The sequence below is a fragment of the Ursus arctos genome, unplaced genomic scaffold, assembly GCF_023065955.2.
Source record: "Ursus arctos isolate Adak ecotype North America unplaced genomic scaffold, UrsArc2.0 scaffold_11, whole genome shotgun sequence".
In the NCBI taxonomy this organism is placed as follows: domain Eukaryota; kingdom Metazoa; phylum Chordata; class Mammalia; order Carnivora; family Ursidae; genus Ursus; species Ursus arctos.
In genome coordinates this window covers 4,991,885-5,010,307 of record NW_026622775.1, presented here as the reverse complement: position 1 = coordinate 5,010,307, position 18,423 = coordinate 4,991,885, and the positions used below count along the sequence as shown (strand labels likewise).

The window sequence follows — 18,423 nt, the reverse complement described above, 5'->3', positions numbered from 1 at the left end:
CATTTCTCCACATTTAAGAGGGATAAAGAGGGGGCGCTGGGCCGAGTCAGGATAAACCGGAGTTACCGCCTTCCCCACAGTAGACCCCGCTTCGGCCCCTGGCCCAGGCGGGAGATGTGGCCTTAGGGGACGCTGAAGTTACTGCGTGGAGGGGGAGGGGTCGCCAGGCTCCCCTCCAATCACGGTGGCCGCTTCCGCTATTTGCATATATTATGCTAATATAGACCTCCTGCTCAGCTCCCTCCCGAGCTCTCCGCCCCCTCGGAGGGTCTCCGGCGGAGCCCGCGGGCAGGGCGAAGGTGAATACATTATGCTAATGAGGTGGGCTTCTGCCGGGGCTTTCGAAGGGGGGACGCAAAGCTGCGGGAGCCCAGGGTTGGAGGCCGGGCGCCGGGAGGGGGTCGGGGGAGGGACGTCGAGCTCCGAGCGCGCGCGCACTCACACACGCTCACACACGAGCATCCCGAAGGGTATTTAAGGCTCGCACACGCGAAGCTGCGGAGATACTTCGGGCAGCCGCGACTTAAGCCTCGCCACTCGAATTTGCTCCTTGGGTTATTTCGTTTTCCTCTCTCTCTTCTCCCTCTTAGCCGTCTCTTTTGCGCTGCGCTCTCGCGGTCTCTCTCAGCCTTTCTGCCTGGAGCTGAATCTAGGTGGCAAACAGGTCGGCGTGCGGAAAAACACTGAATAGGTAGAAATAAGGCAAACTAACAGAGACGCAACAGGTCGGGTGCTCGGTGGCGAGGGCGAGCGGCGGCCCCTCGCTGCGCCTCTCGCTCTGTCCCTTGGACCCTGGGCGGCCGCTCTCGAGGACCCTTTCCGAGGTGTCCGTCCTCTGAGGGTCCAGGAGGGCCAACCGGCAGGGTTTCATTCCGGTTTTTACCTTTTTGCCACCAGTCCGGACTGAGGGTGCTTTTCACTCCCAGCTGGGGGGAGAGAAGAAAGCGGAGAGGATGGTCCACGTCTGCTGGTCTCGGCGCTGAGGAAAGCGGAGCTCCATCTCCGCGCCCCGGCTCGATCTCCGCCAACTAGTTGTGCAGCCACCCAGACTGAACTTTGGAGGAATCGTCCTTTTTCTTTCCTTTCAAGATTCTTGGAAGTGGTAGAGAGTGGGAGGCGAAGCCGAGGCAGCTGATCCCTCCACGATGCTGGTGAAGAAGCATGCAGGGAAAGGTGGGGGTCGGGAGCCAGGCTCCGAGGACCCGAGCCCCGCTGGGCAGCGTTGTGCCTGGACTGTGCCCCCGTGTACGGCCCTGGCGGCCCTTCTGTCAGTGGTGGCCCTGATGTCTTGTCTGTACCTGGGGGTGAAAACCAACGACCTGCAGGCGAGGATCGCTGCTCTCGAATCCGCAAAAGGGGACCCTTCCATCCATCTGCCTCCTGATGGCCTGGATCAGCTCAAAGCAATGGTGCAAGAGAAAGTGGAGCAACTTCTGGCTCAGGTGTGAAAGGCTGGGGTATTTTGCACGTGGATAATATCTTGCACAGGTGTGATTCTGTGTACACGACCAGCCTCTACCCTTACTCTGTGCATACTTGGTGTGGCTGAGTGTGCATATGCTAGGCGACCATCTATGCTCACTGTAGCATATATTTGGATATGCGCATCCTTTGATATCACCCTCTCTGTCTCTATCATCTTCCCTCACTCTTAAGGTTTGCATGCTGAACATAGAGGGAGGACTGGAAGAGGGAAGGGTGGCCAGAATGGCAGGGTGGCATTTTATCTGTTTTTCGTTTTCTAGAGAGACATAAGAATCTTTTCCAACCTTGTGGAGAATATTCCTTCCAGAGGTAACATCTGTTATGTCCTTCATCTGTTATAAGAAGGTTAGGGCCATCGGTGTTATTAATACACAAATGGTAATCACTCTTAGAAGTGAAATAAGCCTATATGTGATTTTAAATTGATCGGTTCACACATTAAATGTTTTCATATTCAATGTTTTAAACAGAAAAAAATTGCAGCTTAATTTTTTATAAAGGATGCAGTGGTAGGGGTGTTTATGAATGCAGAGCCATTGCAGTTGAGAGTTGAAAGGAATCTAGGTTACATTTATCACAACTAGGGGCGGCATTAGACTAGAGTTAGGGGGTTTTCTGGAACTTGCTCTTCCAACAGAGAGGCTGTTTGGCAGTGGTTGCAGCACAACGTGATAAGCAGTTGACCTTCATGTATAAGATAGTGGCTGTTTTAAAATCCCTAGCTTACCTAAAACTACAACGTGTTAAAGTCAGGTTTTTGCATTGACTACATATGCTTGAGCTGAGGGAGAAAGACGAGGGTGGTGGTTGTTGAAGAATGGAGGAAGATATTGTACAAGTCCAGCAGTCTTGATACAGTGTCAGTAGTCATTTCTTTTTTTAGGGCTTGGGTACTGTTACCTTTTGACTAAAGTCCAAGTACATATGTAAATGTTAGTTATGCAGGCTCTCAAATGCTGGTAAATCAAGCATATGGCCAAGAGTTCCTAAAGAACCCATTTCTCTACCATGCTACTGATGATAATACCTCTTCTTTTCCTACAGAAATCCTATGAACATATGGCTAAAATAAGAATCGCGAGAGAAGCACCTTCAGAATGCAACTGCCCAGCAGGTAAAATGGAACTTATTTAACAAGGTTTCCTCCATAGCAGAGCACTTTTAAAACAAAAGTCCTGTATCTGTCAAGTCTACCTGTAATAATAGTAAAGAAAGAATGCAGGCCCAACTTACTTAATAAAATCAACATGTCTCAGTCAAAAGAATGGCAAATAGAGCCCCAAATATTATTTTAAGCAGCATATCAAGGCCTGTTATGGGAAAGCAAAGGAGAGAATCACCAAGGAAAATACAGGCAAGATGGCATACAAAGACAAAGTTCTTAGATTCACAGATTGAAACATATTCTTCATTTTTATTCAGTTTTCATGTCTGTGGTGAAAAGGCCTGCAGAACATGTTAGATTCTGAATTCCCTGGTGACCAATATTGCCTTAGTACAGATTTCCATTTGTTCCCTTTGACATACAGTTATGTTAGTAAATTACCTTAACTTCTACACCTGCTTTTATTCTTTTCTATCAAAAAGGTTCTCTCTCCTATCCTATAGTTAATGATGAGGGCCGAAAGGAAATTAGTTCTTTATCTTGAGCTTCTCGTTACAAGCTATTGCATTCTTGATAACTTCTCAGAAAAGGCTGTTATATTTTTTCATTTTTCTGTGTAGCATTTGGGAACTGTTTTAATGACAGCATATTAATAGATGGATGGAGAAGAGACACATCAATGAATAAAAACCCCTGTGTAATCATTAAATCTACATTCACAGACCTCTGAGGCTTGGTAGTCAGTCAACTGTAGATCTAACAGTTTAGGAGCCATTGGAATGTGTCCACTGGAAAACATCTAGTAGATTCAACCGATATAAGCCATGAAAATCTCCCCTATGAATCTTGAGATTTTTATTTCAGATAAATGTTGTTAATGCATTTATGAGCATTTTCATTTTTTCCATCAACACTTACAGAAAAATGAATCTGTTACATTTTCTTTAATGTTCAGAAACATGATACCTAAGATACTTATATATGGAAAGGCTAGATCCTGTATTTTTTCATATTCTGAATGTTTTTTTTCTTTTTTTTCATGATAACTTATTTTGACACAGCTAAACCAGGCACTATGTTTAAAAGTTTCAAATGTCAACTCCTGGTTGTATATCATAAAAATTTTATTATTTATGTTCTGCTACATTGTTGACCATAATGGAGCTGTATTTTTTTTTTTAAAGGAAGCCCTTTAATTGAGAATACATATACATTAGATAACAAGAAAACAAAGAGTTAATGTTTGACATTGTAGGCTTCACTCTTGGTTGTTTTAAGTTGGGAAAGACCTCAGAAGTTAGAAATTCAAGGAAGGCACTTTTCTAGTGCAGGAATTAACTTCCAACAACCTCATCAGCCTGTAGGGATTATTTAAATTCCCAAGACAGTTGGTACAAGACTTCACTGATCATACCACTTAGAGTCCAGAATTTTCTGTATACGGTGTTCTTGTTAGCTATGTGAAAAATACCTAGTGTTAAATTAATAGGATTCTTAGTGAACTTGGTAAAAAGTAGAAAAGTGACAACCACAGCACTGAGTTGTTTTTTGTGTTTAAATCTGCTTTGTGATGTTTGATGTAAGTTAGTTGTTGAGGTCTAATTTGTAATCTGGAGGAAAGCCATTAGAGTTAGAGTTTACCTTATTTTATCTTGGAATATAATTTTGAACCATTTTCTTCTTAACGTATTAGTTTAATAAGACATGGTGATTTTACCACAATAACACATACATAAATAATTAAAGGTGGTTTCCTTGGCTTTTTGTTGGCTCTCACTAATGGCTGCTTTACTTTCTTGCCACCACTAGAGCTCCACATTACATCAGTTTTCACCAGGTTACTTGCAAGGTAAACATTTGAAGGTGCACATTCCAATATGCAGAATCAAACAGGTTTCCTGCTGACAAATCACTGTTATAGGTACACTCTTTTCTGCTTGTAGAATAATTAGACATGACCAAAATAAAGGCCTTATGTTGAAAATAGTACCCTCAGGGAAAACTAGTTATTTTGAATTATGGTCAGTGAGGTATTGTCTTAGGGAATGAATGGCCTGGCCAAGTGGATTAGAAAGGAGATACGGAGCTTCCCACCTGGTTTGGCTTTAACCCTGGTTTGCAGTGACTAAGAGTTGTCACCCAGACATCTGTTTGTAGGGCAGAGTGAGACAAGTCTGTGACCTCAGCTCAGTTCCTGTGGACAGATGCCCACCCCTTGAAGTTGACACTCTTGTTGACAGTCTCCGTCACAGAGCCAAAGACTGATAGCAAAGGACTAATGCTGTGTTGTTTGTGTTCACTTTAATTGCTTTTGATAGAACTCAGTCCCAGTGAGGTTTACCCAGGTAGGCTACAAGGAAGTCATAGAATTTATAGATTTTTCCTTTTTTTAACACAGGAAGGAACTTTTGTGGGAGAGGGATGAGAAAGACTATTATTGAATGGTTTCTAATTGTAGGGGAAGCACTCTCATTTACTCTTCCCAACAACCTTGAAGTTAAATATTAGTAATCTCATATTTACAGATGAAGAAACTAGACTCAGAGGAGGTGACCGACTTAGCATAGTAAAGGCACGGTCAGGATTCATGCCCACATCTGACAAAATCAAAAGCACAAAGTCCAATGAGCAATAGAGAATGAATACGGATTTTGGACCCGAACAGGATTGGAATCCTGGGACTACTACTAAATAACCGTAGGGCCTTGGTCAAACTTCTCATGTTCAAGGTTCCTCGTCTGCAGAAAAGTGGTTCATACTACCTTCCTTAGAGGTTGATAATTTACCAAAATGTGGTTTCTTAGTGGTTATTCATTAGATTATAGCAGTTATTATTCTTTTAAATATATTGTATACTACTTAACTCTAATCTGATCCATGGGGACACATGATATAGGTGGGAAAACTGAGCCCTGAAATGTATATAGCTTGTTCAAAACCCAATAGCTAGTTAATGGCAGGTTTTGGTTGAGAATACTATGCTTAATTAAGCAAATATATCTGTAGCTCATTCATGCAGATAATCAAATGAGTCAATATCTCTTAGTGCCACATCGATGGAGATTCATTCTTTGCACATATCTATATTAGTCTACTAACTTATTTTTACCAAATTTGAAAGAAAAATTTTTGACCTTGTAGGTAAACCATGATTGAGGTAGATAGAATTTGTGCTTAAAAGAGTATGAAGTTATGTCTTTACAGTTTTGATACCAAATGTTTTCTAAAAGAAGTGGTTCAACTGTCTGACTCATTTTCACACTTATTTTTAAACAGCTTTATTGAAATATGATTTATGATATTTACCCATTTTAAGTCTGAATTTAAAAAAATTTAAAATAAATTTATGGAATTGGGCAACCATCACCATAATCTAATTTTAAATTACCTTCGTCGCTCCCTGAAAATTTACATTTCCTTTTTTCATGTGCTCAGGGGAAGCTCTATTTTTTGAATCTTTGCTTTAAAGAAACACTAAAATAAAATTTAAAAAGCCATACAAAGTGAAGCTCTACTTAGCATGATATTTGAGTTAGTAGTAGCTGAACCATAGAAATTCAGCTGGCCTCTGAGGCTTGGCCTCTGTAAAACTTGACACTCATAAGAGAGAATAAATTGGCTGTTTGCTATGGCTGTAGAATCCTGTGTTGGGTTTTGTTCTTGGAGTCCTTCATAAAGTATGTACAAACCAGGCATATTTATAGGAGGGTCTCTATGTTCCAACTGGTAAGGAACACTGGGAGCCAGGCAACCAACCAAAAGATGTTTAGATCAGAAATGTTTCTGTACCCTACTCATCGGTAGTGTTGTTTGCCCAGGATATTAGATACAAGAACCTCTGTGTCGTAATGGACAGAAAATGTGGATGGACAATAAAGAATCGAGTTATAATCTTGGCTTTGTCATTAACACGTTATACAATCTTGGGCAAGTGATTTCCAAGAATGACTTTTATAGACTATTTTCATAGCCCCAAAATAGGAGTATTGCACTAGAACGATTTTCAAGTGCATATGTTGCCCCCCTAGGTATAAAGAGCCTGCTGTGTGCCAAGTGTTACAGTAGATACTGGGAATATGCTGACGAACCAGACACGTTGTCTGCCCTCATGGAGCTTACATTTCAATGAGGGTAATAGACAGGGATTTATTTGTAAATGTCATGAATTTATGGTCATGACAAGTGCAACCTAGAAAAAGAACTGTGTGCTTTGGGGCACATGCCCACAATTTTTTCAGGTTGTAAATCCTAAGGACTTTTTTGTTCTGTTCTTTTTTGGGGTGAGGGATAGGTGGGTGGAGAAATTCACAGGAGAAATCATAATATAAGAAAATATGGCTTTTGATTACAAATAAAAGCTCTAGCAATGGATAAAAAGCTGCTCTGCAGCTTTTGGCTTTCCAAGAACTTATGGTCAGATGAAGGTACACTGATACCTGATTTACCTATACTGATACCCAACTGAAGCAAAAAAGTGACTTGAATATATAAAATCTTGTGGTAAATAGGATGGTGATTTATTCTACCTTTTTTTCTGAAAACAGTGAGATTTGGGTTGAATAAGAGTCAAAACTTCCTGCTTGGTGGTATTGAACAGTGCCCCTGGACCTGGCTCCTCTCCATTCACTGATGATGATGAAATGGAGCACAGCTAGTCATCTGCTTGGGGAATTTAGCTAGAGATAATAAAGATAGACTGTATGACTTTTGAGGTCCCTATACACCCTGCAAGTCTATGAAAATGATTGTATACAAAAGAAGAATAAATGTAGGCAAATAAAAGTACCTCTGATTCATATATGTAAGTGATACAGCCTCCGGTGGCCTTGAGGCATCTTCTCAATTTTTGGTAGAAATAAATGTTAAGTGTAGCTTTAAGGTTGTACACCCTTTCCCATCATATGAGAAGACCTTTATATTACCTTGCTAACAGAAATTTACTTTATCATATAAAACTTGTATATCCTACTAACATGGTTTTTCACTTATGCTGTACATTTTTCCTAACCAGCTGCACAATGAATGGAAAGAGTGCATCAAGTAAGGGTATAATAATGTGTAGATTTTCAATTATGTAAGGCAAAGAATAGTCAGAAATGATTTGCAGAAAGAAAACAAATTAAAATGCTATAAATGCTATTTAAATGAGAATAGCAGGCTCTCCTCTTCTCTGGTAAGGCCAGACAATACAACGTGACATCCAAGCACCTCAAAGCATTCATGTTAAATGGCTTTAGTCCTAATGGGGACAACAGTTTGGGTGTAACACTTTTAGTTGGTCCAGTAATGACAGCTGGCAAAATGCCCTGTCACCCAAAGGACCAGGGACAAATTGCCTCTTGAAGTAGTGTTCTTGGTTCTTAGCTTCTCTTCTGTTTTCTCTTGTCTAAAAGTTACTAAAAAGCGAGTTCTTCAGATCTTCTTTTCTCTGACTTAGCTGGATAATTCTGTTTTCCCATGAGCTGGGAATTACTTAAGGAAAGGGCATACATTCTGCATAGGGGTTAATTCTTTCTAGCTCATCTGATGAATGTATAGATAGAACGAGCCTTGCTGGGCCATTATAACCTTTTGTACTTCTGATTGGTTTCTAACTGCAAAATCAATTACATGGCATTTAAAAAAACACTATTTGAATGTCAAAATAAGGTCTAGGAATGAAGAAGGAAGGCATCTTCTCAGACAAAATTAGGTAAATGGAGAGCTGGTGGGGAAACATGCCAGAATGAGGACTGTTTTTCCTTTCGGGGGGGGGCATTTCCTGCTTCAGGGGGTACCTCACTAGACACTCATCAAAATAACATCAATCTTTGTTATCTTGAGAGGAAACCATCCAAAACCTATTAAGAAAAAGTGTTTTTATTTCATCCTACCACTTTATATACACCGCTTGGTGATTTGATGGAAGCTGAGAATGTGAAAACAATGCATGAGTTGGTCTGGGCTGCAGGCTGGAGCCCTGTATGTGATGGCTAAACCCAGAAGCATCCCCACTCTCCCTGATTTGCCAATATGGGTGAAGTTCCATGCCGTGGTTTAGTGAATCATAATTGTTAACACATTTCCCCCCAATGTGTGTTAACAATGATGGTGGCATACCCGCATATTGAATTCTTAGGTATGTGTTGTTTCATTTAGATGTGTTCAGCACTGTTGCAGTTAAAAAATATTTTAAATTGACTTTTGAAAAGGAGGAATGCAGGAGAGTGGGAAGCAGAAGTAAGTGGAATCACTTACAAATTAAAATTGAGCACTTTTCATTGATATCATACATTCTTTCAAAGGACTATTCTGTAAGTCATTTAAATATAGGATTCCTTTAAGAAATGCCACCAGATGGCAGGCACCTTCCCTTTGTGACCACAAGGAGGAGGAACTGAGCTGAATAGTGGGACTTCTGTCAGTTCCTTCCCGGTTAAATTCCTAGCTGATTTCTTGACTTCTGTTTGCAATGGAAAAGATTAATGGAGGAAGCAAGCAATTTCTTCTATCTCTGTTTGAAGACTAGATTATCCTACGAGCTTTAAGATATTTAAAACAATCTAGTAAATTTCACACTTGTATTAGTCGAAAGTTTGGTTATTTAGTAGTTAAATTCACAGGTATGAACTTGAGGCCAGTATTCCAATAGCTAGAATAAATGAACTCAATATAATTGAATTTACCAGTTGGGGACTTTGTGCTCATCTTTTGTAATTTTTCAGAATCAAGAATCATTTGGAATCACTATCATGATTTTTTTTTTTTAAAGATTTTATTTATTTATTCGACAGATATAGAGACAGCCAGCGAGAGAGGGAACACAAGCAGGGGGAGTGGGAGAGGAAGAAGCAAGCTCATAGTGGAGGAGCCTGATGTGGGGCTTGATCCCATAATGCCGGGATCACGCCCTGAGCCGAAGGCAGACGCCTAACCGCTGTGCCACCCAGGCGCCCCCACTATCATGATTTTGACATCATTTCATCTGTAGTGTCCATTTCAACTTCAGTTACCATATGATAGTTGAAATGTGTTCCTTATTTTTCTCATACTGTATTCCTTAGCCTGATTGCTTAGTCTGATTGTCAGGAATGCCAAAAACTGTGTCTGTTCATTTGGATATTAATAATTCAGATTTGAGAAACTCTGGGCTTCTGGCTTATATACGCAAAGTTTTTATTCTTATATTTGAAATGTGGTCAGCACATATTTAAATACAATTTTCACATTTAGGCTAAGTGGCAGAGTAAAGCGGATGAATTGTAGCCAGCTCTAGTTTGCGCATTATGGTAATATTGAGAATTTTACTGGTTGGTTGTGGCAGGGGTAGAGTCTATTTTTTCTTTCTTTACCAAAGAGTTCACATGTAAGAGGAGGAAAAGGGGAGGAGGAAAACGCCACCTATATCCCGTAATCTCTTGGAATCATATAGCTTTACTTTCATTTTTAGCAAGCCTGGTATTTTAGAGTTCTTATTATAATGTAAAGGGAGTCAGAAGAATTCTCCATTATAGTTCTTTCTCCAGCATTCTGTTCGGCTTCTTGTAACAGTGAAAGGGAGAGAAAGATCTCTTAGGAGTCCCTCCTTCAAGTCTGTTACAGGGCCAGAACTGTGTTCTTATTTTTGATCCTTAAGATGCTAGAATGAAATATCTAGCCTGGAAAATTCATGCAGTTCTTTCCCAGCATTCCTGTATCTTAGGTCAGTTCTGGCAGCTGTCAAAGGTAAGTTGTTTGTATAACCGTTCTAGGAATTATGAAACTCCAAATTTTGTCTCAGGGGCTCTCGAATCCAGCCGGCGTTATTTAGAGGTACATGATATGATCGTAAGGTAAACATTTCCACAAATCACGCAAAAAACCAACCTTTTGACTTTAAAGTCATGCTAGAAATTCTGGCAAACTCTAGGGCTAAGTGAACTTTGAAATACGAAAAATCTTTTTTTACTGAAAGAATTAGGGCTCAAGGTTTGAGCAGATGAAGCTAGAATGGAAACACGCTTCTTAAATAACTGCCTTTCTGGGGATGGTTATCAATCTGGCTGGGGGGTCAGATGAGTGAAGTGGGTCAAAGATCAGGTGACTCCTGTGGGCAGATCCTGACCCGGACTGCTAAGTGGTCTCACGGTATAATTATATTCTACTTCCTGAGGGAGTGGGTTGGGAGTCCATAACTACGAATGTCATTTTTGAGCTCCATGGTCAGGCTTCTGGTTTGTATCTGTGAATCTCTAGGGCTTATTGCAGAGTTCTCTACAGAAGATTCTCTATAAAAGTTCATAATGGTTGTAATGGAGATTTGTCAAATTGACCTGGTTGAGGACTTTTATTGTGCTTTATCTCGTTACATACACTAATATTCTTATCCCCATGGCTTTTTAACATTTTCTCTGAGGACTTTGTAAGCCACAATGTATTAAAGCTAATATAAATCCTGGAAATCAAGTAGTTCAGGTGTTTTCCAATGTTTCTTAAAGAGGCTGAACTGTTTAATCGTATGAAGAAACTCAGTAAATGAAATCAGGTACAATGTTAGCTACACTGATTGACCTCAGAGGTCTGAGGGGACAGTGGCCAGCACCCTACGTGCTCTTTCTTTCTGCTTCCCAGCCCCCTCCCCCATGGTAGTATCCAAAGAACCTCAGGACTCCATAGGATACTGAGAGAAAATCACCGGAAATCCAATCGCCAGTGTGATCTCAGCTCCCGTGTCTAAGGATACCATATACTTGTTAACACAGAACTCACCTCCAAAATTCTGTAACTGGAAACATTACTAGGAATGATAGAGGCAAAGTTATCTGTTAAAAATGAATAGAATCGAGAAATGACTATTAATGTAATATTATCTCTTTCATGGGTTGTAGCTGTCCAGCAAAGGGGGTGTAATACTGGTAGGAGCACTGGGAAGCTGGGGAGGTGCACAGTATGACTGAGCGTGACATTGTTCATCAGAAAATCAGTATCCCACCTCATCCATTTTCTTGAAGTTACTCATTTTTTTAAGCCTTCAAGTCACAATATTATTCTTGTTTATAAGTTTTCTGTGCTTTTCCAAATTTCTTTCTTTGTATTTTTATTCTTTAATTCTAGATATTAATATGGGGCCTTATCACCAAGTTAAGGCACTCCATTACCTTTTAAATATATATATATTTAAAGCAGTTGATTTTTTTTTTAAAGATTTTATTAAGTTTTCTGTGCTTTTCCAAATTTCTTTCTTTGTATTTTTATTCTTTAATTCTAGATATTAATATGGGGCCTTATCACCAAGTTAAGGCACTCCATTACCTTTTAAATATATATATATTTAAAGCAGTTGATTTTTTTTTTTTAAGATTTTATTTATTTGACAGAGAGAGACAGCCAGAGAGAGAGGGAATACAAGCAGGGGGAGTGGGAGAGGAAGAAGCAGGCTTCCAGCAGAGGACCCTGATGTGGGGCTTGATCCCGGAACGCTGGATCTGTCAAAGGCAGATGCTTAACGACTGCACCACCCAGGCGCCCCTAAAGCAGTTGATTTTTTAACTAATGGTTAATACTTAGTTTATAAAGTAGTAAATGAAAAATAACTATTCCGCAAGTAGTATATTTTGAGAGAGTTGTTAAAGATGCTTCTAAGATCTTTGAGGTTTTTTTACTTGATTGGATTTTTGTGTGTTAAACTGATAATGTTTACGTATTAAAATTGAAATTTACAGTATAATGAGAATATGTGAATTGGACGTTTATGTTTAAATAATAAAAGGGAAAAACTTTAGGAATTAACAACAATATTTTATCCAATAGTGAATGATATGTACAGTACATTTCACAGAGAAAGTGTAAATCTGGCTGCAATCATATTGTAACAAGTATTGCAAAAGGCAATTGAAAAGCAATACTCTACCTCCCATTGAAATGAATGTCCACTGTCATCAGCAATGCTATTTACCATTTGAATAGCTAGTTGTGGACAGTAGTTTGGCCAAATGCAACACTTTCCTCAATTGTCTTATTGGACAGATAATAGAATGACACAGCAACTGTACAAGTGATTGAGCTTTGGTGAGAAATTTATTTTCTCTTTAATATATAGTCTCAACCTATAGACTTTGGGGAAGTCCTTGAAGAGATAAATGACTTTTCTTTTTTTAACTTAACTTTAGTTACTTTACCTTCTAAGAGAGGACAATTAGCAGTAAAGCAGCAAAGATAGGAAGGCTGACCAGGTACTAAAAGCTGGAGAGATCATGTATACCAACCCAAACTCTCATAAGCTAGAAAAAAGAGGTTTAACTGTACAAATTGTATGGCCTACATTTACTTCCCAAGTCCTACCGTTATGCTGACAACTTCCCAGGAGTTTAAGAAGCAAGACGGACAGTGGTGGCTTAGTACCACCATACATGTTATGCATCTGGAAGTGTTTAATAAAGGAAAAACTCGAGCATTGAAAAAGTACATCCATAAAGAAACCAGGGCTTTTATATTCTTATATATAGTTTCCTTCTGTGCAAAGTTATTTAATGCTCTAAATTTCAGCTTCTTCTGAGGTTACTTTCCTGATATTGGCTTGGTTCTACAATCAAGTTCTATATGAGGAATGCTATGACTTGGTGGTAAAATTTATGTTACCATTTTTATAATATAAAAAAGAAATCAATTTATTTTTATGTCAAAACCATCCTTGAATTGAGAGGTCTGAAGTATACTTCCTGTTTTCTGTGTGTGAGCCCGTAACACATGAGACTCAAAATGTGTTTTATTCTTTTAAGCCTTTCATGTGTTTGAGCAGAAAACCTTTTCTTCCAGTATCAGTCCTCAAGAAGGAAACCCAGGTAGAGGGATTTTCTAATCAGTCACACTTTATCCCTTGTATTATGCATCATTCATCATTTTTCTCCTCATTTTCAATTTGTTACAAGTTTCCACTTTTAACTGTGCCAGTAGCATTCACGTAGCTTTCACAGTTATAGGTTGTGATGAGATGAATAATGTTCATTGAACTCCTGAAAACCAAAAGCAAACACAGCAAACACACCTGTAGAGACATGATGCTCTGTCAGGTTCTCAATGAACAAGCATTGGCCTGATGGGATCTGTGGTTGACAAACAGAGTAGACAGGATTGTCGTTGGGATACAGCTATGTTTCTATGAAACTACAAACAATGAGTATCTTCCATGTTCCTAAACGAGAACTCCCGTTCGAGTCAAGTATTGCTCTATAGCGGGGTGCCTAAGAGATTTCTCTGCTTTCTCTGCTTTCAGTACTCTGCTTTCTATCTTCCTTCCCTCCCTTACCTTCTCTAGCACGAATAAAAACTCTATTTTGCCCCCATTCTGTTGGTGACACTCTACTAGGCTTATAGACCCCCTCTAATCTGTTCTTTCAGGGGCATTATCACCCTTGGGTCTCAAAACCTCTATGCCTTTCCTGGGCAAGAGCTATTCTTATGATGAAAACCAGCAGCGTAACTGAGGAAATAATCAATGATAAAGGTCAATATTTCTCCCAAAATTCCAAAAGGAACTGTTTTCTCAAAAATTACTGTTAAGATAATTTTCAAAAAAGGTAAAATCATGCCTTTCATACAGGTATAAAACAAACGGGTTAAAGATTTGACTTAAATCATGCGGTGCCTGGGTGGCTCGGTCGTTAAGAAACTGCCTTCGGCTCAGGGCATGATCCCGGCGTTCTGGGATCGAGCCCCACATCAGGCTCCTCCGCTGGGAGCCTGCTTCTTCCTCTCCCACTCCCCCTGCTTGTGTTCCATCTCTTGCTGCCTGTCTCTCTCTCTCTGTCAAATAAATAAATAAAATCTTTAAAAAGAAAGATTTGACTTAAATCATTAAAGAAGTAACTGATAAGATGTTTTAACTAGTTCAAAGGAGAATTTAAAACCAGACACATTTATAGTTCTAGAATACTGGAATTGTTGTATAAATGGAGGCAAAACTGGACTTTTTCCACAGTAAGGGAGGGATGTCAATGGCACTTAGAAAGAATATGCATGCCTATGACAAGAGTTATTTTGCTTTGCAATTAGATATCTACAACTTACAGTTTTAAATAGCTCTGAAAGAATCAGAATTAGATAAGTGGGAAAGGCATGCTCTAGGTAATGCACCGTTTTCCACTGAAGCACATATTTCCCCCTGCTTTACTAAAGCAACTTCGTAGGAAAAAAAATTCTTTAAGTAAGTAAATTTTTTCTTTTTCTTTTTTGATTACTCTTCAGTGTAGTAATGGTTGTTTATTAACCTGTCTCTGTCCTTGTTGTTATCTTATGGGTTATGCAGTAGTTAATTTTCTTAGTGTTGCTAAGATTCGTTATTTAAAGGACAGATCCTTTCACTGTAGCTTTATAGACTGTATGCACTAGCCCCATGAGGGTTGTGCTGATGGCTAGGCCTACAGGACTGGCGCGAGTTGCATGAGTGGACTTTAAATTCATAACACTGAATATTTGTTTAAGGTAATAGACCGCTTTGGAAGACTCAGCTTCTTGTATTTCACTATCAGGGAGTACTTTCATTAATGTTAAAGAAAGTTGCCGACCTTACCTTTGTGTTTTGGGATACTGTATCCAGGCAATTATATTACTTATATAGGCTTATCCGCTGTGAGCACGTGGTTGCCTCGGGGATTATGTGCTGCTATTCTGGCCATTTTGGCTTTGTCTTCAAATATGTGCTAGTTTGGCTTTTCCTTGGGTACGCCCATCATATTCATGTATTACTGCTTCAAACGACTCGTCTTTAGTCCACACTCTAAGCTATATTTGTTTATTCCTCTCCGGTTGCCTGTCCCATTGGCCCCTGCCTCTTTGATCTCCCACAACCTCTATTGCTACCAACTCACAGGTTCACTTTATTCACTAGCACCCAAAACAGGTCAGCCTCAGCGGCCCAGGGATATGCATGCTTTTCTGTGCTCCCACCTGTTTCAGCTGCTAACACCTTTTGGCTCAGCCCACTGAGATTTTGTCAGAAGAATATCTCAAGCTAGATAATGGCCATTCCTATACATTCTAGAAAGAATATTTTAGAATGGCAGCCGGAAATGGGAGGGGATACATTGAAACCACATGGTTATTGGTGGTTTTTGTAGAGTGATATTTACCTTCATTCAGAAGCCGCTTATGTTCTGGCAGTCTCATATTATCAGGTAGGGGAGAGAGTTAATTATAAATATTAAATTTTTAGATATTAGTATCTAAAAATTATATATCATGGGTGGTAACTGATTTCTGGTATTACCTAACATCAGTCAGCTCTGGCAAAGGTGAAAGGATCATGTATAGTAGTCTTTTGAAAGTATTTTTGTTCACTTAACTGATAAAGTATTTACGATTAAGTTTACATGATAAAGTGATTTACTATGGGTAAGACCCTGTGCGGTGAACCTTACTATTTAAAGAAATAGTAGGCTGCAAAGCTCTGGTGGAGGAGTAATGGTGTCAGTTATGCAGACTGAAGACTGAAAGAGAAGCTACAAAAGTAGAGCTTGTAGCCAACTGTATCTAATTTTAATGGATTTAAAATTACAATGATAATTGTTATTTGAACTCATAATTCCAGTTCATTTACTTTCACAATTTCAAAAATAGCAACATGTTATTAGAGAAGATGGTGTTTGAATTTATTTTACTTTCTTCTAAGAAAATTGAGAAGTTCTCCAATAAATATTACGATACTTTGCAGAAATGCTAACACCACTTCAATTAGATGGTTTTTCTGAAGAAAAATGATCTCTGTCAGTTGTTAGGTCAAGTGCAACATTTTTAACCTCTCCCCAGGCTACCTTTCATGGAAGTTATTTTTAAGAAGGCTTGTAGGCTCTCTTGAACATCAGTTCAGATTTGATGACCATGTTTTCTAGCAAAGACAGAATCTCTGGGTCTTGGCTAGATTCCCTTGGGTTATAAAGAATAGAGATCCATTCAGGTGGCCTTAAGCAATAGTGGTGCAGGGATTGTCAGTTTTGTCACTGTTGACATTTTGGGCTGGATAATCCTTTTTTTTTTTTTTTTTAAAGATTTTATGTATTTATTTATTAGGGAGAGGGCACAAGAACGAGAGAGCACGTGTGCATGAGCAGGGGGGAGGGGAAAGGGAGCGGAAGAAGCAGACTCCCTGCTGATCAGGGCTCAATCCCAGGACCCTGAGATCATGACCTGAGCCAAAGGCAGACGCTTAACTGACTGAGCCACCCAGGAGCCCCTGGGTTGGATAATTCTTTATTGTGTGAGGATCTTCTGTGCATTGTCAGATGTTAACCAGCATTCTTGGCCTTTTCACATTAGATGCCAGTTGCACCCCTCTGTTTCTACAACCAGAGCCGTCTCTAACATTACCAAATGTCCCCTAGGGGTCACCCCCAGTTGAGAACCTTTCTTTTAAAGATATCCCATGAATAAGGAAGGCAAGAATAGCAAGATCTCTGCTGGCTCCCCTAGAAGAACAGGAAATGCAGTGTGATCCGAACTTTCAGGATATGTTATTTCCCCTCAGCAGGAGGCATTCTGTGCTGTGCTCTCTGGGTTTAAGAATATCTCTCTGCTTCTGCTACCTTTGTCAAGGCTGCTTTCGTCTGTTGTCTTTGTGCTGCTGCTTGTTTGTTGCCTTCTGGTCAAGGTGTTGCTCAAGATTGACCCCTTTCTTTGTGTTTGATTACACCATTGTTGTTATTATCAAAATAATACATATGCCAAGAAATGCAAACATTTGAATTAAAAGTGGTACACAGTATCTCATCTCTCTCCAGATGAGTCTAGTGTTATTTGTTGCTTATCTCTCCTACACAGATTGATTCACATCATTGTTTTTAAAGTCGGTAGAGTAACTCTATTGTATTAATGCACCACAATTTATTATTCAATGAGAAAGCAGATCACTTTTCCTGTTCAGATGCTGCTTCTTATTTCTGGTTCTCCTGTTTCATGAGGAAGATTTCTTCGATTTCTACTTCTATTCGACATATCTTCAAATGGTATTTGTGAGAGCGTTATAAATAATTCTTAACTAAATGTATTATTGATGTGGTGTGCTGATGACAAATCTTTAACAACTGCTCTTAAAAAAAGTCCTGATTTGTAGCAATTGCAGATTTTTGAGTGTAAATATCCTAACAAGGTTGATTTCAAGTTAAACAAAGTGACCTTAGGAAGTGATAGGTTTGAGTGTTTATTAACTTTGTTTTAATACAATTTATTTTGTTGTAAGTTCATAAAATTAAAATTATACTAATGACTGCATTGAACAATGGGCTTGCAAAATCCTGAAAATTGAACAATTAGCTCTCCTGACTCAGCTTCTAGCACCCACTGACTTTGATAGTTGCGTTTCCATATAGAGTATATTGCATTGTTTTTAGTAATGTTGTCTCCAAATGGTAATGTTGTCTCTGATGGTATTCAGTTTTGGGAGGGTCTTTAAAGGTTAGCTAGACCTACGTTGCGTCTGATGCTTGAATTCCCTCAGTGCCATTCTGGCTAATTATTTATTCAATTTGTAATTATCTCTTGAATAAACCATTCAGTCTTCATACTGGCTTGTTAAAAAGCATCATCTTTTCGTTAGGTTGAAATTTATCTCCTTATGAGCACCCATCATGTGATTTTGTACACCATCAGCATCCTCGTGCCACATCATAAAAAATAAATTGAATACCTCTGTACTATGACAAGTCTTCAAATGCTGGAAATCATTTACTATATTTCCTATTGATGCTTTTATTTTGTGGAATCAATGTCTTATCTCATTCAGGTGTTTCAGTTTGTCAACTTCATTCTTAAAGTGTTGAATATTGATTTGAATAAAAGCTCTGATAGGTCCTGACTGGCAAATAAAAGAGAGGGTGAGGGATGAA

At 39.3% G+C, this 18,423-nt stretch overlaps 1 protein-coding gene across 1 annotated transcript in view; it reads left to right on the top strand.

Moving 5' to 3' along the window:
- Positions 1–528: 528 nt before the first annotated feature.
- Positions 529–18,423, top strand: part of COL25A1 (collagen type XXV alpha 1 chain) — a 426,836-nt gene continuing 408,941 nt past the window's right edge. The window contains 2 exon segments of the mRNA XM_057310227.1: positions 529–1,442; positions 2,530–2,599. Coding sequence (XP_057166210.1) covers positions 1,146–1,442; positions 2,530–2,599 — 367 coding nt within the window. The 5' untranslated portion in view covers positions 529–1,145.